The sequence below is a fragment of the Tyto alba genome, unplaced genomic scaffold (genome assembly GCF_018691265.1).
Source record: "Tyto alba isolate M040663 unplaced genomic scaffold, T.alba_DEE_v4.0 Super-Scaffold_18, whole genome shotgun sequence".
NCBI lineage: Eukaryota > Metazoa > Chordata > Aves > Strigiformes > Tytonidae > Tyto > Tyto alba.
Genome location: NW_024881280.1, coordinates 8,580,636 through 8,598,106, shown reverse-complemented (window position 1 = coordinate 8,598,106; position 17,471 = coordinate 8,580,636). Strand labels below are relative to the sequence as shown.

Sequence of the window (17,471 nt, the reverse complement as noted above, 5' to 3'; positions counted from 1 at the left end):
TTATATACAAGCTACTGTACAAACTTACTGTCTGATGGGGTTAGGCGGCAAAGTCTCTGCGTGAAGGAGTTTAAGGTGAAATGTTTGCTTTGGGGCTGTCGGTGGCAAAAGTCCTCCTGACTCCACTGGAGCCAAAGATGTTAACTTCATAGACAAAATAAGAGAAGTAACCATAACAAGGGAACATAAAAAGAAGAGAAAGTGGGAAAAATTAGCAGGGAAGGAAACAATTTTTAGGGGACTTGAATTATCGGCCTGAACCCAGACTTAAAAAGTCTTTTTTCTTCTATAATTAAATATACTTTTATAAAAAATGTAATATTTATGTATCAATAGCAAAACTTTGACATGAGTATGAATGTGACGATCCCAATTTTTGTTACTGGAAAAGGGATAAGGACAGGAGAGAGAATAGGAATAGGGAATTAGATTTTATTTTCACATTCCCATTTTTGTTCTGAATTTTCCATTTTGCTTTGCGTTCTCTGGGTCATTTCAACATTTGCATTTAACTTTACCTGTAGTATGTTATACATTGTTCCATGTGCTCTTTGACTGGCTGCAGGCACATTACTTCAGGAAGTACTCTGGAAACAGAAACGGAATACTTTCGAAAATTTTTATAAGGACTGTCCTTTAATGGTGTTCTCCTACAAAGCATTTTGAAAGGGGGCACCCTACTTTGTAGAAGTATGTTGGAACTTCTGTTTTTTGAAAAAGCTGAAATATTAGATTTAAAATTTTACATTTGCAACTTGTTTCACGTTCTGGATTCAAACTCAGAGAAGAGATTCTGTGATTTTTTAATTGAGGTTTAATACTTCTGAGAGCAGCAGCAGATTACCAAAAGATCACATTTGAAACAAAAAGCAAACCTTTATTCACAGAATAAATGCAGAGGCACCTTTTGGGTATCTCACAGCTGAAATAGCTCTTCCATCATTGACACATTGAAAGGGTACCCCTGGCATGGATTTTATACCAGCGTATGCTGAACCACATGGTGCTTTGTTCACTATGCTGAGCACTGTAACACTGCTGGGTATAACCAGCAGCTGTTCTAATTGGGGTTTCAGCATAAGTTATTGCAAGTAGGAATTAATTATTTACCCTGAAAATGCTGCTGTTGTTGTTTTAATGTTACCATTTATCATTTATTTCTTTCTTCAGGATGAAGACTCAGACTTTGATTCTTTGGGAGATCGTGAAAAGCAAGAAAAAAATGAAGGAAGTACTGTACCAGGCAAAGGTGATTTCAAGGTATTATCAACAAGAGCATTTTAAATCAAAGAGGGCTGGGGGTTTTGTTTTGCTCAAAAGGGGTGAAGGTTCAGGTAGATAAATAATGACGACAACAGTTAGAGTGTTACAAGGGAAACACTCTTAAATTTATTTTTTTGATCATTTTATTCCACTTATGTTTATGATGTTTGGAACTGCTTGTTATATTTCTATTATGTTTTATTGGGAGCATGCAGAATATCTACTGTTTTAATCCCTTGCTTACTTATAAAATCTTTCTTTTTCATAATGGTGAGCTTTCTAATGCATAATGGCTTTTGTAAGGGCCAAAAGTAACAGCGATGCACGTTCTGCTGTATTGGCTTTGGCAGTGCCATCTCTATCCTAGAAATGTATGGGAGTCCTGCATTATTGAACCCTAATTTTCACCTCTTCTGTGCTCCATCAGAAAAAAAAGCTGTAACAGGGGATTCTATGAAAAGAGTGATGCTTGAACATGCTAGAACTATTTCTTGTGTTTAAAAATCAGTCACAGGTTTATTTTTGTTAGAAATTACTGATTTTGAAAGGGGTTCTCATTCTGCCACTTTGCTATCTGTGCAGTAATTACAGGCATTGTTTCCTATCTGTCAGGATTAGAGAAATTTATATGTGACTCATATAATAATGTTGTCCCAAGAAGCATCTACTTCTGAGGCAGATGGAAATTAGCATAATAATCCATGCAGACAAGTTATACTGAGACAAAATAAAGCTGAAAATGAGCTTTATCTGGAAATTAAAGTGATACTGTAAACAGACAGACAGGTGAGTTTTGTGATAAACCAGTTACAAGGTAGTCCTGGTGCAATTTAGGCACTGAGAAATTAAAACAAATTCTTATTCACATCAATAGTATTTTTACTTTTTCATATATGCTTTTCAAAGTTTAGTTTTTGTGTTTGCCCAGGATTAGGATTTTTATTAAAAAAAAAAAAAAAAAGTCAGTAGCATTAAAAGATTATACTGTATTCTCTGTATTCTCAGGATGTATTCTATCAGTCTTGGGTCTTTGTGGCATTTCATCTTGCAAATATTTAGCTTACAATGTCTGGTATCTCCAGCCTGTGGAGATACCTAAATTTTGGACCATGTATAGGATGAAGAATTTTGTAGATAGTAAAAACAAGCCCAAAACTGAATAATTGATCAGTCTTTGGTATAATGTCTGCTCCTTACAAGGGTTAAGGAACCTAAAATCATGATGAAAGAAAGCAAAAAGTTTTGAACTCCTGGGTTATAGTTACCTATGATAGTTATAGATATGACATGTAACTTCTTGTCTCCATTTCTTAATCCCACATGGTGATGCGTTTGTTTTTCCATTATCTGCTTGGGATATAGGTTTACATCAAAGACATTTAAGGGTCATGTAATTTCAAGGGGGCCAGTGTGACAGTAGTGGACCAATAGAATCACCTTATGTGTATGGGACCAGAACCTTCTTCTAGACCACTGTATGGACCCTGTCTGTCACTGAAGGATTATTTTTCAGATTTCATAATTCCAAAAAATTCATGACAATCTATTGATGATGGACTGAGTTGTCCTTGCATCTGGTTACTTAGTCACTGTTTTTTCTTCTAAGATCAGAACATAGCACTCTATCCTATGCACTTGCATGATCATGACTTGATTACTGCAGCACGTCCTGTGTTTATGTGAAGGACGCATAAATGCTCTTATTTTCTGCTCAGGTTTTCTCAAATGTAATTTTTTCATCACTGAAACTGCCAGAAGACTTAAATATGAGGATCTCTGCCTGCTAGTAGGGATCATTTGTTGGAAACATACCACAGCATATCCCAGCAACTGCATGTACCTTTACACCTTTACACATGATGATTTTTATCTGCATTAAGAAATCTGTATTATTCAGGCCTTGGCTGGTATTTTGCCCCATGTTAAAGCAGCAGGCAGAGCCAGCTCTGGTATTTCAGACATCAGTGCTTATATTAAAACACTTAAGGATTGCAGCAGGTCTCATACAATAATTAATGTGAGGGAAGGGGGAGGGGAAAATTTGGATGCATAGTTCTGATTTCAGCATGAGCCATGTCTTAACAAGGGTAAGATGCCTCATACTTCAGGTCAATTGATACCTCATTCCCCTGCCAGGCACGGGTTGCTTGTTCTTGCAGGGTTTGTGCAGCTGGGAGAACAGCAGCCCTTTAGCAGCAGAGGGGCAGGTTAAACTCTCATCTTTGTACAAAGCAGGAGCTCTGGCTTCTGCTGGGTTTTGGAAGCTGGGAGCAGCTCCTGAGGTCACGGGAAGAGTGGGGAGGTGCCACGTTGAGTGGCGAGGTTATGAGGGGGTTGCAGCTTCTGCCTCTGGTGCGGGTGGGATGCCGGCACGTGAACCAAGAGCTGGGACAGGTGGGAAGGATGGGTCCCCACTGGTGCTGGGCACGGGGTCCTTGTCTCCTGCAAGGACAAGAGCCTGCTGTTGGCAGCAGCTCCAGCCCCGAGCTCAGCAGCAACTGGAGGCAACAACTCCTGAGCCACTCCCAGCCCCGTGGCGCTTACAGGAACATGGCACCAGCTCTGCTCGGCTGCAGAAGATGTCCTGGTCCCGGGTGCCTCCCCTGACACCCTGAGTGGTGGTGTGGGGGATGCTTAAAATGCAGACTGCTGAAATGGCATGCTCCAGGGCACGTCCCACTTCGAAAATGAACCTTGCAAAGTCAAAGGAGGCCGCTTTCCATCAACTCATCACTTTGAAATATGGATTGTCTTATTCATATTTGACATCAAAGATGTAAAACATCTGTATATGAGATGGACCTGTAGATTCCCTTGAGAACCAGTTGTCAGAAATAGAGATTTTTGGAGTATGATGCATGTCCTCTGGTAATGTCTATCTTAAGATGAGACTTCAAAAATGCCTAACAGCTATCACATGTAAACACCTACTTTACAGCTATCTGGAATTACGTGTAATAAGTCTCAACCCTCAGACAGTTAATGCTCAGTCTAGTTTCTTTCTCTCATATTTGTTCTGGTTGGGAAGGGCAAAGCAGTATAAGAGGGCTCTGTCTTTTTACTCACAGACTATCCTATTCCCCTGGCTACAGTTCTACATACGGAAATAATTTAGAACTTGCATATAAAATGGACCTATTTTATAAAATCAGAAAAAATCCAGTTGTTAAACATCTGGAAACACTAAAAGATGGAGGACAGTGTTAACAGTACTGAAAGGGCTATTCAACTAGCCTGAGTTATCAGTCAAATAATAAATCTCTGCAGAAGCTGGAATCACCGTGCACTAAGAGTATCCATGTTGTGTTGACCAAGTTCTGCCTTTTGGAAATGTGTTTCATGCACAGTGTCATGTGCACAGTCTTATTCCTTGAAGGTGTTCAGAGTCCCATGGTGGATATATGTATGAGGAAGGAATGATCTGAAGGACACGGTTCTTGTGGTCTCGCGTATACCCGTCATGCTCCCGTGGACACAGATAAATTTTCCCAGCTGAAACCAGGGTTACAGTGGCCATATGCAAGAAAGAGGTGTCTCCATCCACCTGTGGGAGTTTTTAATTCACCAATACCCAACCAAGACTTCTGCTAATTCAGGTGAAAAGGCGATCTGATTAGAAGTAGTAATGTTACTAATAAAAAATGTGAAACACACGGCTTGTAAAAACCGTCCAGTGGCAGCAGTGCTCATTGGCACCCCCAGCCCTCCTCGCACATCCCTGCAGCCATCGGTGGAGGTGCCACAGCCCCAGCGCCTGGAGGAGGCGAAGGAAGGAAGGAAGCAATTAGAGCGGCTGCTTTTCCGGCGTGGAGCCCGGGTTTGTTGAGAATGAGGAAGACCTTCGGAGACGTGGCGGAACGCAGCAGCCGACCTCGCTCAGCGCCGGCAGCGTGCCAGAGTGGGGTCCCCTGGCACCCCCCACCACAGTGGGAGACAGGCGCCGGGGGCCTGGGCAGGGCTTGGCTCAGTGATGTTCACAGCCTGAAGCATCCTGATTACTTAAAAAATTGAGGGTGCTCGTTCCCTAAGGAGACCTGACTCTCAAACAGCTCAGGATAGGCATTTCTTCACACACCACCAGCTCTAGAAACACTGTCAGTAGCAAAGTATTTTCGTTCTTTTGATTTGGTCCCTGGCTACCATCTAGTTAAATTAACACCCGGAGATGAAGAAAGGAGTGCCCCGGTGACATCCTGTGTGTGATTTCATCTCAGCAGAATGCTTCTCCAGGCCAGGAATGCGGGGGGACCTTAGTCAAGGCAGGGAAGCTGTCCTTGCCAGGAAAGGCTGCTTTGCCAGTAGATGACACAGAAATGGATAGAGGCATTATTATTATTGTGTGACTGCAGGAAAAATGTGTGGGTGGAAAGGAAGCTCTTTTCCTGATTTTCATAGATAACACAATTTTTTTTTTCAGGTTGGCCTGTGTAAATGGCCTTTTTCAACCATTGCAAAAGTAAATTGTTTGTCCTAAGGTTATTTTTAGGACTTGTCTGATCTTTGCATGATGGCTTGTGGAATAGCATGCAGTATGGTTACACTGAAATAGGCAATGGTACCAGCACACTGTGGCACATAATTTTCTCTGCTTCCTCATCACAACGTCTCATTCAGCATGGCAAAGGCCACCTTCTCACAAGACCAGATGGAAGGTGTTCCACATTTCATGCAGAAAAGCAACACCTGAGCACTTTCTTGGAGGGCAGCTGCTTTTTGGTGGTGACAGGGTTTTCATCACACCCTCTGGAGGTGAATTTCTGGATCTCTGCATTGTTTTCCTGTTAGCTTATGATTACTTTGGAATAAATACCAATCTAAAAGGGGCAATAAACAAGACTGAGAACGTTGGCTGTACCTGGAGGTTCAAGAATAAGTTCTCCTCTCTGGATCAGTGTTGCTGGATGACCGCTTTCTGTTTTGGGAAGGCAGTTACAATATTCTGACACCTGATCAAAAATCTGTGGTAAAACAAGGAGCTAACACTGAAAACTAAAATATGCATCGGCCCACCATACATTTGACTGTACTGTTGTGGAATTGTGAGACTGGGGTAGTCTATAGCAGGCATGGTGGTGGGGTTAATGTACCATTGATAACACAAGCTGGGAAGATGCTGCTAACAACAACCCATGCTGCAAGAGTCTGCTAGATGAAGAAGCCTAGAGGCTGAAGAAAGGTACTGAGACAAAAGCAAGTAAACTAAGGTAAAGAAGAATAGCCATCCTCTGGTCTCGTGGACTGTTGTCTCATTAAGGACCACTGTCATTTGGGAGCTCCACAACCACTTGTGATGTGACAGGATGTATCAAGCAGCTAAACTAGTGAAGTAATTTACAGCAGTGCTTCTCGAGATGGATGCATGCCACACATACCTACATCTGAATATAAGTGTGACTTTAAAGAGGGCTGGGATAGACCTATAGAGGCACAAATCTGCCAGGAATGCAGACAGCCTGCATCACTGGAGTGATCACAATAGAGAAAATTCTGTTTACTCATCCGGAGGGGAGAAAGTTGGAATCATTCACCTGACAGAGGAATCCTTTACTTCCACCAACGTAGTAACTTAGTGCCAAGTATCATAATATGTTATTCCTTTTTACGGGAGCTGGTGGAGAATTGGAAGAAGAGACTATGAGGTCTGCTCTACATCTGATGGAGCTGTTGTTTGGAAAATCCCAGTAAAACTTTGTTTCCCTGGGAGTACAGAGAAATTATCAGTCTACACCCCACTCGTGCACTGTCACCGCAGTGTGCTACACTGCACGCAGCTGTGCTATACACACGTGTGCAAGAAGCAGACGTGAGCACAATTTGGGAAGCGCCAAACTGAAGAGAAGCCAAGAGATTGACAATCGGTGAAACAGTCACAGGGTGAATACATCGGTCTTGATTTTATCAAAAGTGAAGCTACAGTGTGACAGCATTGTTGTAGCAAGTCCTTGTTAGCCCTTGTTAGCCCCAGGTTGGGGTCTCCCACTTAAGACTGTGGTGGAAAACTCTCCGTATATGGAACATCGTGACATAGCAGCAGCCTTTTTTTTTTTTTTTTTTTTTTGTTAAAGAGATCATAATAGATTTTAAGTAAACAGAATAACAGAGCTTCAATGGTTTGCTTTATGCATGCATACCTGTTATTTCCTCTGTGTAACTAGACCCTAGTACATCATGTTATGGTTGTCACAGTTGTTAGTTAAAGACATTTCTTTTGTTTAGTATGTTACTGGAGTTAATTAAAATAGCAAATCCTCCCGGGAGCAGTAGAACTAGTGAGGTCTGATCCCTGGGTGGTTTCTGCTCTCCTTGCTGTCTTTGGTACCCCCACAGGCGGGTGCTGGGGCTGCCACCATGGCTAATGCCTGGCTGCTGCCTCTTCCTCGGGTATATGGCTGGTGGCATCTGCCCCAGTGCAAGCACGGGTCCTGATTTCTGTAGCTTTTGTGAAGCCACTGATTTCTTTTGGTGAAAGTTCAGTAAGTCTTTTTGTGAAACCCGCATCTCTGAGAATAGATTTCCTCATGCCAGACAGGTAAATTTGGCTAACACTTTAGAAAGTCATTACATGAGAACCAGGAGACAGGTGATCAGATGGTAGAAACCATGTAATAATAATTTAAAAATAAACCCCAACTCACCTCACTTCCTTAATGTCTCCTATCTAAGAATCTCAGTCTGCTTTGCAAATATTGAATCCATCGGTTCTCACTCAAGAGATGCCATTTGCCTGAGGAAGTGAAGCTGGAGCTGATCCAGGAGCTGGCAGTGCCTTGCGCAATCTCTAGAGATAAATGGCTGCAAGAATTGCCCCGTGCTTATGCAGATCCTACTGAACCATGAGTTTCTGCCTTCTAGGGCATATGTTGGGGTGCCCAGGCTCATTCCTAACATGTGAGTGTGGTGATCCACCTTTGCTAATTACCCAGCTGAGAGGAAGGGTTAATTAACTGGGTGGAGGACTGTATTAATATGGCTGTACTGTTTCTGAAATATGAACCAGTGTCCCTGCATGGGGTAGCTCTGAGGACATACCCTTCCATCAGTTGTTTGCAAATTTTGCAGCCTCTGTTAGGCTTTTTCTCCTTTGAGAACACTGGAAATAGAAGGTGGATGAATTGCTGAGGGTGAATTTCATGCAGAAGTACTAAAAAAGGAAGAAAACAAAGAATTCTTGAGATACATATAAGAGGGGTGAAAGCAGTAACCCTTCTTAAGATCTCAGCAAAAACATTTTAACATAACATGATGTGTTAGGAGAGAGAAGAGAGGATTTTAAACACACATTGAAAAATTAATTTGTTGTGACAAAGAAGGCCTAATTGTCTTCCCATCTGAAAACAAGGTCCTTTTTGCTCTGTTCTCTTAAAAAAAAAAAAAAAGTTGGCAATATTACACATATTGTTTTAAGTGAGCTTCTTCCAGCTTCTCTTTATTGGCCTTAACATCTATTTTGTCTGCTTGTCTATAGTCGTTCTAGGAAGTCTCTGAAGTGCTATAGAAATAGAAGGATGCTCCTAAATGAGAGGAAATCAATCGATAAAAATAGCAGTTGTCAAAAAGAATGATTTGGAGGGCTCTGCTGTAACCACTTATGCAGGTGGAAATGTTTCTAGGAGTGTGAGGAAATGACCGTGTGTCACAGCCACAGGAAATGCTGATTTATTTATTGGCTTTGTCAGAGTAGCCTTTTGCAGATAGGTCTGAGCCAGAGACAGCTTTATGGAATGAGCCAGCAGGAAATCGCCTTCCTTAGAAGAAGGAAATCACATTATCCTCTAATAATAAATAGGAAAAAGTCCCTGCAGTCACAAAATCTGAAGAGACTTGTTTTATAGAAGGTTATGGCTGAGACATTCAAAGGGACCAGAGGAAGTTAAATACTTTCAATCTTAAGGTGTTTTTTGTTTTCTTTTTTTTTTTTTTTTTAGAGGGTATTGTTCTTTATTTTTCCCCAAAGCCAACCCATAACTTATTATTTACCCCCTAAATCCTCTGGAAACAATTCTCAGCCATTGGTTTATCTTGTAGTTATAATTTACAAAAGCTCAGATTATTGTCACTCTTTTTCCTGTACAATTGTAAAGGGCAAAAACGGAGAAAAAAGGTTAAACCACCTCTCTGAGAGGGATATTTTTGGGTTTATGCCCCTAGAGTCAGCAACCACACATAGACTCCACAGTGCTCTTTTCAATGCAATGGGACCTCATGGGTGCTTACTAAGGGGATTGACTGTAATTGCTGGTATTTTGACAGCTCCACCATGGTGCTCACCAGTGCATTTACTCTGTTCAAGAGATTTATTGTAGCTATGTTGTAGACCCAAATTCTGCAATTTCAGAGCAATAGGTTTTGGAAGCGTCTCACAGACAGTATCAGTTGCCAGGGATTTATCCCCTTCTTTTCTGATATGATAACCAACCCAAACTCTCAGAGTAACACAACAAAAAGACAATGAAATGTATAAAATGTTAAAAAAAAATGTCTTCATTTAATAGCAGGAACTTATGTTGCAGATTGTCATCTGCAGAATAGTGATATAGTTGACATAATTTTTACTGACTGTACTATTGTTTTGTAGCATTCAGTTAGTTTGCACACTTGATACTTTTTCCCACTGAAGGCTTATTCATACTCCGTTTTGTATCACTCTCCTCCAGATAGAATCCTCTCCCTGTTATCTGCTGACCGTAAGGATCATCCGGATGAGAAATCTCCAGCGAGTGGACACCTGTAAGTATCTCTATTTTTAGTGGTGTCTCAGGGTACAGGCCACAAGTTTTCTTTTATAATGGTATAGCAGCCTTTTCCAAGTGTTTCTGAAATTAGCCAGTGTTTGTGTAAAGTAATTGTTATAAACCAGGTCAGTCCTTGCTGCTTCCTGCTGTTTCACTGAATGTTACTCCTGTGTGTTCTGGTTTGTTTTAAGGCTTGAATGTGTTTCTGAGGATAAGTACTGTCTCTGAAAGAAAGGAGAGTTTCTGACACAGGTAGATGAAAAAGACTGCATCCCATGTTTTCAAAAGCAAGAGGTAATTTTGCTGTTGGGTTGTAGCACCTTGGGAACTGTGGCTGGGAGGAGCAAACTTTTTCATCCCCCCCAGTCTTGATTCTGACACAGATGAAATGAACTAGTAAAAACTTTCTGAAATCATTACCACCAGGCTAGTGCCATTATTAATTACCCTGAAATTACTGTCAAAAAGCTGCTGACTGAGAGCTGGACACCTTGTCCCTTCTAACGCTTGTGCAGCAGTCTTACACTTGTGCAAGCCTGTGAGTCACACAGCAGGAAAGTGGTGGGAGTTGAGTGATCAGGGAAGAAAAATAGCACTGTTTAGTTAAAGGACATGGACTACCCACATGTGCAGTGAGAAGAGGCATTTAACACAAAATGGACAAGTTAACAGTTGGTTTTATTTGAGTCAATACACCTACATGACCATCTGTGAAAGGATACTGAAACTAGCTCTAGGGTGAGCGTGGAAGGGAAATGGGGTAACCCTGACATCTCTTTTGATCGTCCTGTTTCACCGTGAGCAGCAGCAATCGGCACTATATTCTCATGCACAGGAAGAGCCAGGGAAGATGTTCTGGAAGATGAAGATGCGGATTTACCATATAGTACCATTCCCATCTTACCCTGTGGCTATCACATGTTTTTCTGGAGGGTGTCTCAGAGGACTTCCCTGTGACAGAGCTGCGACGCAGAGACATATTAGCTGTATCTTAGGTCATATCATTGGGTAGCACTCTCTGCACCTGCACCTCCCTCCTGGTCTCTGGCTGTGGCACATGTATGATGATGCAATAACACAGAAAGGTTTCATCAAGGAATCATCTCAGAACTTCTGCATGTCAGGCGACAAGACAAAATCACAAATAACTAGGTTGTAGAAAGAGATTGTGCAAGCAGAACTGAAGCAATATTTTGCATTAAATACACAGCTGACTAGTTTGCCTGCATCTACTCATATAATTAAGGATTGTTTGATATGCTTTGTATCTCAAAGTACAGTTAAGATACAAGAATGACAAATCACATCAGTAGAACAGACTACCTTGCCAGCCAAAGAGCCAACAGTCATTGATCTCCAATGATAAAACTGAAGTCATGCAGTAGTCATACAGAATTACTTTCAAAACATTTTAAAATAAGTATCAATAATTCTAGGATCTCCAAACATATTTGAATACCTATTTTTGCAGTTTCAAAATTCTTCAAAGCATTATTACCTGCATAGAATTTCCCAGATTAAAAGGAAAAAAAAAAAAAAAACAAAAACAAAAACAAACCAGTCATACAGAATCAAATCAATGCCCACACGGTTCTTTGAGAGGGATATATTTGGTAGGTCCACTGCAAAATCCTCTGACATTTGAGGGAACAGAGTAACAAAAGAAGCTGTAGAAAGGTACCAAGTATGATGACAGATCTGAAATAACATTTACATCCAAAGGGATTAATTAGACTGGCTTTAAGAGTGGAAGGGAAATTATTGAGGACATGGAAACTGTCTCTACAAAAAGGAATAGGAGGGAGAAGGAAAATAAGGAGTCATTTTTCACTATTTTTCACAGTGCGAAAATAAAGGAACACCCAATACAATTATCAAACAGACAGTTCAAAACAAATAGAAGGAATATATAAGTAAACTATGTAACTCATTGTCATGGGAATGTATGGATGGTAAAATATATCTGTTCAAAAAGGAATTATTCATGGAGCATAAGTACAGCAAGGGCTATTAACCATGGTATTCCCAGTGCAAACTGGTTTGGGAGATTGTTACTCTGGCATTGCCTGAATGATGGACAGTGGATCAGGTGCAGTACTGCTCTAGAATTAGCTTGTTTCTTCTGCTCTGGAACAAGGTGTAGAAGGGCTATTACCTGGCAGTGAAATGATTAAGAATTTATTTTTTAACATGAAAAAGCCTTATGTTTTTTTATTCTGTCTCATACTTGGAAAAAAGCTAAACTCTTCCAGTTGAGACTTTCCCGAAATGCCCAGTCCAAGATAGACATGCTCCCTGGAAACACATAGACTGAGTACTGGAATTTGACAAATAGCAGGCAGTTAAAAGCGTTGTCTTAAGACAGGAGGTCAGCCTTAAATCTAGTTCTTAAATCAACTCTGTCTATGAATGAAACAAACACAAGCAACTTCCTTTTCATGGGAAAGGTCCAGATGAGACATTTTGTTCCTCCTTTAAAAAGATACTGATGTGTCTAAGCAAGGTAAAGTGTGTAAGGCAGACAGACTGGCCAGGCTGACTAGACCTATCCTTACTGGGGAGACATTTGGTATGAGCAGCCAATGTTTTCAATGTTAGCACTCAGTCTCCTGGCAGTCTGCTGCGACATGCATCATTCAGGGTTTCTGCATTGTTTATTAATAGAATAGAATAGAATAGAATAGAATAGAATAGAATAGAATAGAATAGAATAGAATAGAATAGAATAGAATAGAATAGAATAGAATAGAATAGAATAGAATAGAATATTTCATTTGGAAGAGACCTAGAACAATCATTTATTCCAACTGCCTGACCAATTCAGGGCTGACCAAGTTAAAGCATGTTATTAAGGGCAGTTGTTCTCAAAAGGTGGAGGAGGCTCACAGGCCCCTCTCATTTTATGGCAGCTGAGGGTTAACCTGTGTGTGCATGCATACATGAGCACAGAAAAGCTTGTTGGTTGACAAACTAAAGAAAGTGGCTGACTAGAAGAGGAAATTCTCACCACTTTCTTGTATGCACAACATCACTGTTGTCTGTAACTCATGCAAGGAAGAACAGAAACCACCTCTTGTTCTAGGTCATCTTGTGGTCTGAGCTTTTACCCCCCTCAGAAGGATGTCTTGGAAAGAGTTACATTACATCAGGCATTTCTGCCTTTAAATAATTCATACTTGCTGTTGATGCCACACAATAATCTTTCCAGTATCATACAGCACCGCTGATTTTGCCACAATAACAACTGTTTTGCCTCTTTCCCTACCCAGTCAGCCAGGCTGACTGCTATGTGTCATTGTGGCTGCCGACTGCGACGTGTGAAAAATCCCGCACTAAAACTGTGAGAAACTCAAACAATCCAGTGTGGAACGAAACCTTCTACTTCAGGATCCAGAGTCAGGTCAAGGTAAGGAGCCAAAGTTAACTGCTTGAGGCAGCCTGAAGATTTTGTGTGTGGTGACTCCAATCTATCTCCCGAACTGTGCCCAGGAGCTGTTTAAGAGATGGCACATGATAAGGGACAGTTCAAATTCTTTAATGGCAGAGATGACTGAGTTCCCATGCTTCTTTGATGGTGCTGTTTAGGAGGTCCAGAAACTGATCTCAGTATTGAAGTTCTAGGAAAACTAGAAACTCATGTCAATCAGTGCATGATGGATACAGAATTTGGGACTTAACTAAGCTGTTATGTAGGTATAGCCAATGTATTACTCATGTTACAGCAATTAAACTGAACCAGGGAAGAATGAATATTCAATTTGTTGTATGTTTCTCCAAAGAAGGATGTTACTTAATTTCTCCATTTTTCTTCTCAAGTACATCCCCAACACTCCTTATTCCCTAGAGCTAATGATGTCCACGCTGCAGGAACTATAAAAAACCTCTTCTTCTTCTTTTTCCAGAACGTTCTGGAGCTGACAGTGTATGATGAGGATTTTGCTACTCCAGATGACCATCTCCTCTGTGCACTCTTTGATACCGCTAAACTTCCAATTGAAAGAACAGTGCTCCTGTATTTTAAGCCCAGCCCACAGGTGAGAGCAAAAAATAAAACAACTAAGAAACCTGTGGAGAGTTATACAACACTTTCAAAATCTTGGGGTGAGCTTTCTGAATCTGCCATGGATGACTTATCCCAATAATGGGTACGTGAATTCCCATTCAAAGTATAAACACAAAAAATATGGTAAAAAATATGAATTTGAGACCCAGAGCCCCTCTTCACAGTATTTTTATAAATTATTAAAGAGCATATGACTGAAACAGTGTGGTAGGTATGGGAGGGATCTGACTGTGAACTATCTCTGAGCAATACCAACGCTCCACATCTATGGCAGGGTGAATAATCTGTAACTTTTTTCCCATGTGATTCATAGCCAGTACCCCCTGCCCCTTTGATTGTATCTCCTTTCACCCCAAAGGCAAAGCTGAAGTTGCCCCTATGCGTACCCCAGCACTGTTCTCAGCAATTATATCCCAGCTAGGGCTGAGTCTGCTGACTGGTCTGTCAGAATTAGTGAGGTTTTGGAGCTCTGAATGACTGGTTTACCTTGTTTCTCAATTTCCCATCTATAAAATGGGAGAAAGGGTCTTGATTCCCTTTGAGATCTATGAATGAGATCAGTGAAATATCTCACATGCAACTTCTTGCTTTCATGGGCAGATTGCTTCTAGTACCCAAACTAGGTCACTCACAACTAATTCACACATATCAGTGCTGCCTTACAAGGGGTTGCACAACTGTAACTCTGACTCACTCAATAATACCAGTCTCTTTATTATATTAAAGTGATAGGTGGAAAGTATCTTTAACTTCCAAGATAATAGCAGGGACAATAGGTCATGGCAGGACAGTGCCAGGAATATTGAGGTGAAAAAAGTAAAATTCAGAAGACAAAGCAAGTTGCAAATTGTCTTTCTGCAGCAGCTTCACACTTGGAGATAAAGATACAGGTTATTTTTGATGATACCTTGAAGAAGGAAGGAGCCGAGGAAGGAATCATTTAACTGTCTGGTTTCAAATGTTGTTTGAGACCTTCCAGTCTGAGATACTTATCACAGGCTGTGCATTGCAACCAGTTACTTCAATATGGTATACCAGGGACCTGGATTTAGACAAGGGAGAAAGCATTATGTAGCTACTTCATTTACTTTCTTGTTCTTGCTTTCAGGCCAAGGAGGAGCTAGAGGTTGAATTCAAATTGGAGGTCGCGTAAGTGATATCCAGATTGTTTTAAAAATGCAAAAATCATTAGATGCTAAAACAAAGAAATAGCATTAGAAGTTACACTTTGTGGGATTTCTGTAAAAAAGCACCAGACTTCTACATCATTTCTGCAGTCCCAGACACATGGCTGATCCCTTCAGTCAGTTTGTTCTGTAGTTTAGTTGCTTTCAAAGATGCACCTCCCAGCATTCTGTCTTCTATCCACAGTGTTGGATTTGTCTACCTGGGGACATTTCAGAAGACTTCTGAGTGTGTGTGCATGCGCTTGTGTGTGCATGCATGTCCACCAATCTTCCCATGACTGTTTCAGCTTATGCATTGGACAGACCCCTAATGTTGGACCACCCTGGTTAGGTTTCCAGTGTACCTCTGACTCCTTTGATTTTCCTCTGCAGCAATGTTCTCAACCTAGTATTTCTGTTTTCTTTCTGCCTGACACAATGACAATGTGTTGGAAGCTCTAGTGCAGGGCTGTTCCTCCAGCATGGTCAGCCTGCCATCCATATGAATCAGTATTTTTGTCTTTGTGTTGCCACAAGGTAACTAGGGCACCACAGAAATAAAGTGACCAGCCCTCGTAGTAGTGGGGAGCCAAGAGCAGAATTCAAGTCACTCCACATCATCTCCTGACTTCACCTGAATGATCTGGAAAGCTTTTTTTCCCCCCATATAATTGGTACCCTCTGCCTTGTGCCTCTTTGATTGTATTTGCATACTGGTGAACACACAGAACTGGGCTTCCCAGGGGGGATATGCTGGAATATTAGCATGTTACTGCTGAAATACATGTACTTTACATGTTCTAGTGAGGAAAAGAATTTGACTGGCTAACCGCAGATTCTATTTTAGATGATCATGTGTTTGCACTGCAAAAACCCCAGCAGAGAAACCTGCTGGTGTTCCTCTGGCCGTCCTTCTAAATGGGGAGAAAGGGCAAAGATGAGTGGGAATTTGTTTGATCTAAAAAATCCATGTTTTTCATTTTGTTTCCCAGTTCTGGTCCTCATGAAGCCATTGCTACCAATGGAGTCCTAGTGGTATGTCTCTTTTTTCTCAAGAAATTTTCTATTAGCGTTTGCTTAATATATAGGGGAAGGAAGAGTGGGTGTTAGAGAAGCCAGTAGGCTAGTTCTTTCTCTTTCTTCCCTCTTTCCTATTTAGATACTTCAAGAATAAGATGTTTTATTGCCCTGTTCATTGGTAATAGCCTATTATTTCCCATTTGTCCTGTATTTTGACACACACACATACAAAGATTTCATCTGGTATCAGTACTCTTTCAAAAAGTGTGCTCTTGTCTATCAAAGCACAATAGTAAAAAGACTGTGAACCCACTTGCTGATAATCTACCCAGCCCTTTCCTCCCCTGGGAGATGAGCCATGCCTGGTGGGTAAGCTCAACACTAAGTATTGACCTATCATAATTACATTATGTGAAAGAAGAGTGAGTACCATAAAAAAACAAACAAACAAACAAAAAAAAAAAAAAAAAAAAAAACAAAAACCCCAAACAAACAAAACCACCAAAAAACCCCAAACCAAACTGTTAACAGCAATGTTTCTTCAGAAAACCCTTTCTACTACTATTTTTTTCCCAGTTTAATCCTTTCTATCTATGCTACCATCCTGAAAATGCTCCTGATTTTCTTCCTTTGTATATTCCTCTTACTGTGCCTAATTGTATGTCATTGTCACTGGAGGATGCTCTATAACTACCTCCAAAGGTCTTCCTTTTTCTTAGTCAGGGTTTACTGGGCAAAATCCCAGAAATGCCAGGGAATTAGGCACTTCAGGTAACTAGACAGGTCCAAAAGCTGAGTGATTCACAGCTTCTAGTAACGAGGCTGGGATATGACCACCTCTTATCACAGATCCCTGTTCTCTGTCTTTTACAGTGTCGTGAACTTTGCTGCTTGGAAGTAGAAGTGGCAGAGAAGATGCAGCAAAAATCAAGTAAGGTTATTGCTTTGTTATTTATTTATCAATAATTGCATATTTACTGATGAAAGGATGCCCCTTTCATATAATGTATTAGTAGAATAAATAGTGTTTATAGTATTCAGTGCAGTTAACATCAGGTAAACACATTACCTTGTTATAGACTTCAGTGACTGCATCTTGTACTCCCTTAGGTATATGTAAATAAGCTCTATTAGGCCTGCATTAAAGTTGAAACTCCAGTTGTATATAACAGCAAGAACATGCAGTCCCTCTTCTATAAAAACAGGATCCACTTTGCTCCTTTCCCT

General features: G+C 40.8%; 1 protein-coding gene across 1 annotated transcript in view; it reads left to right on the top strand.

Moving 5' to 3' along the window:
- The window catches only part of LOC104361975, a 54,442-nt gene that overhangs the window by 197 nt on the left and 36,774 nt on the right, over positions 1-17,471 (top strand). The window contains exons 2-8 of the mRNA XM_042790930.1: positions 1,171-1,260; positions 9,918-9,990; positions 13,265-13,401; positions 13,898-14,029; positions 15,167-15,207; positions 16,217-16,259; positions 17,118-17,175. Coding sequence (XP_042646864.1) covers positions 1,171-1,260; positions 9,918-9,990; positions 13,265-13,401; positions 13,898-14,029; positions 15,167-15,207; positions 16,217-16,259; positions 17,118-17,175 — 574 coding nt within the window. The remainder of the gene's footprint in view (positions 1-1,170; positions 1,261-9,917; positions 9,991-13,264; positions 13,402-13,897; positions 14,030-15,166; positions 15,208-16,216; positions 16,260-17,117; positions 17,176-17,471) is intronic.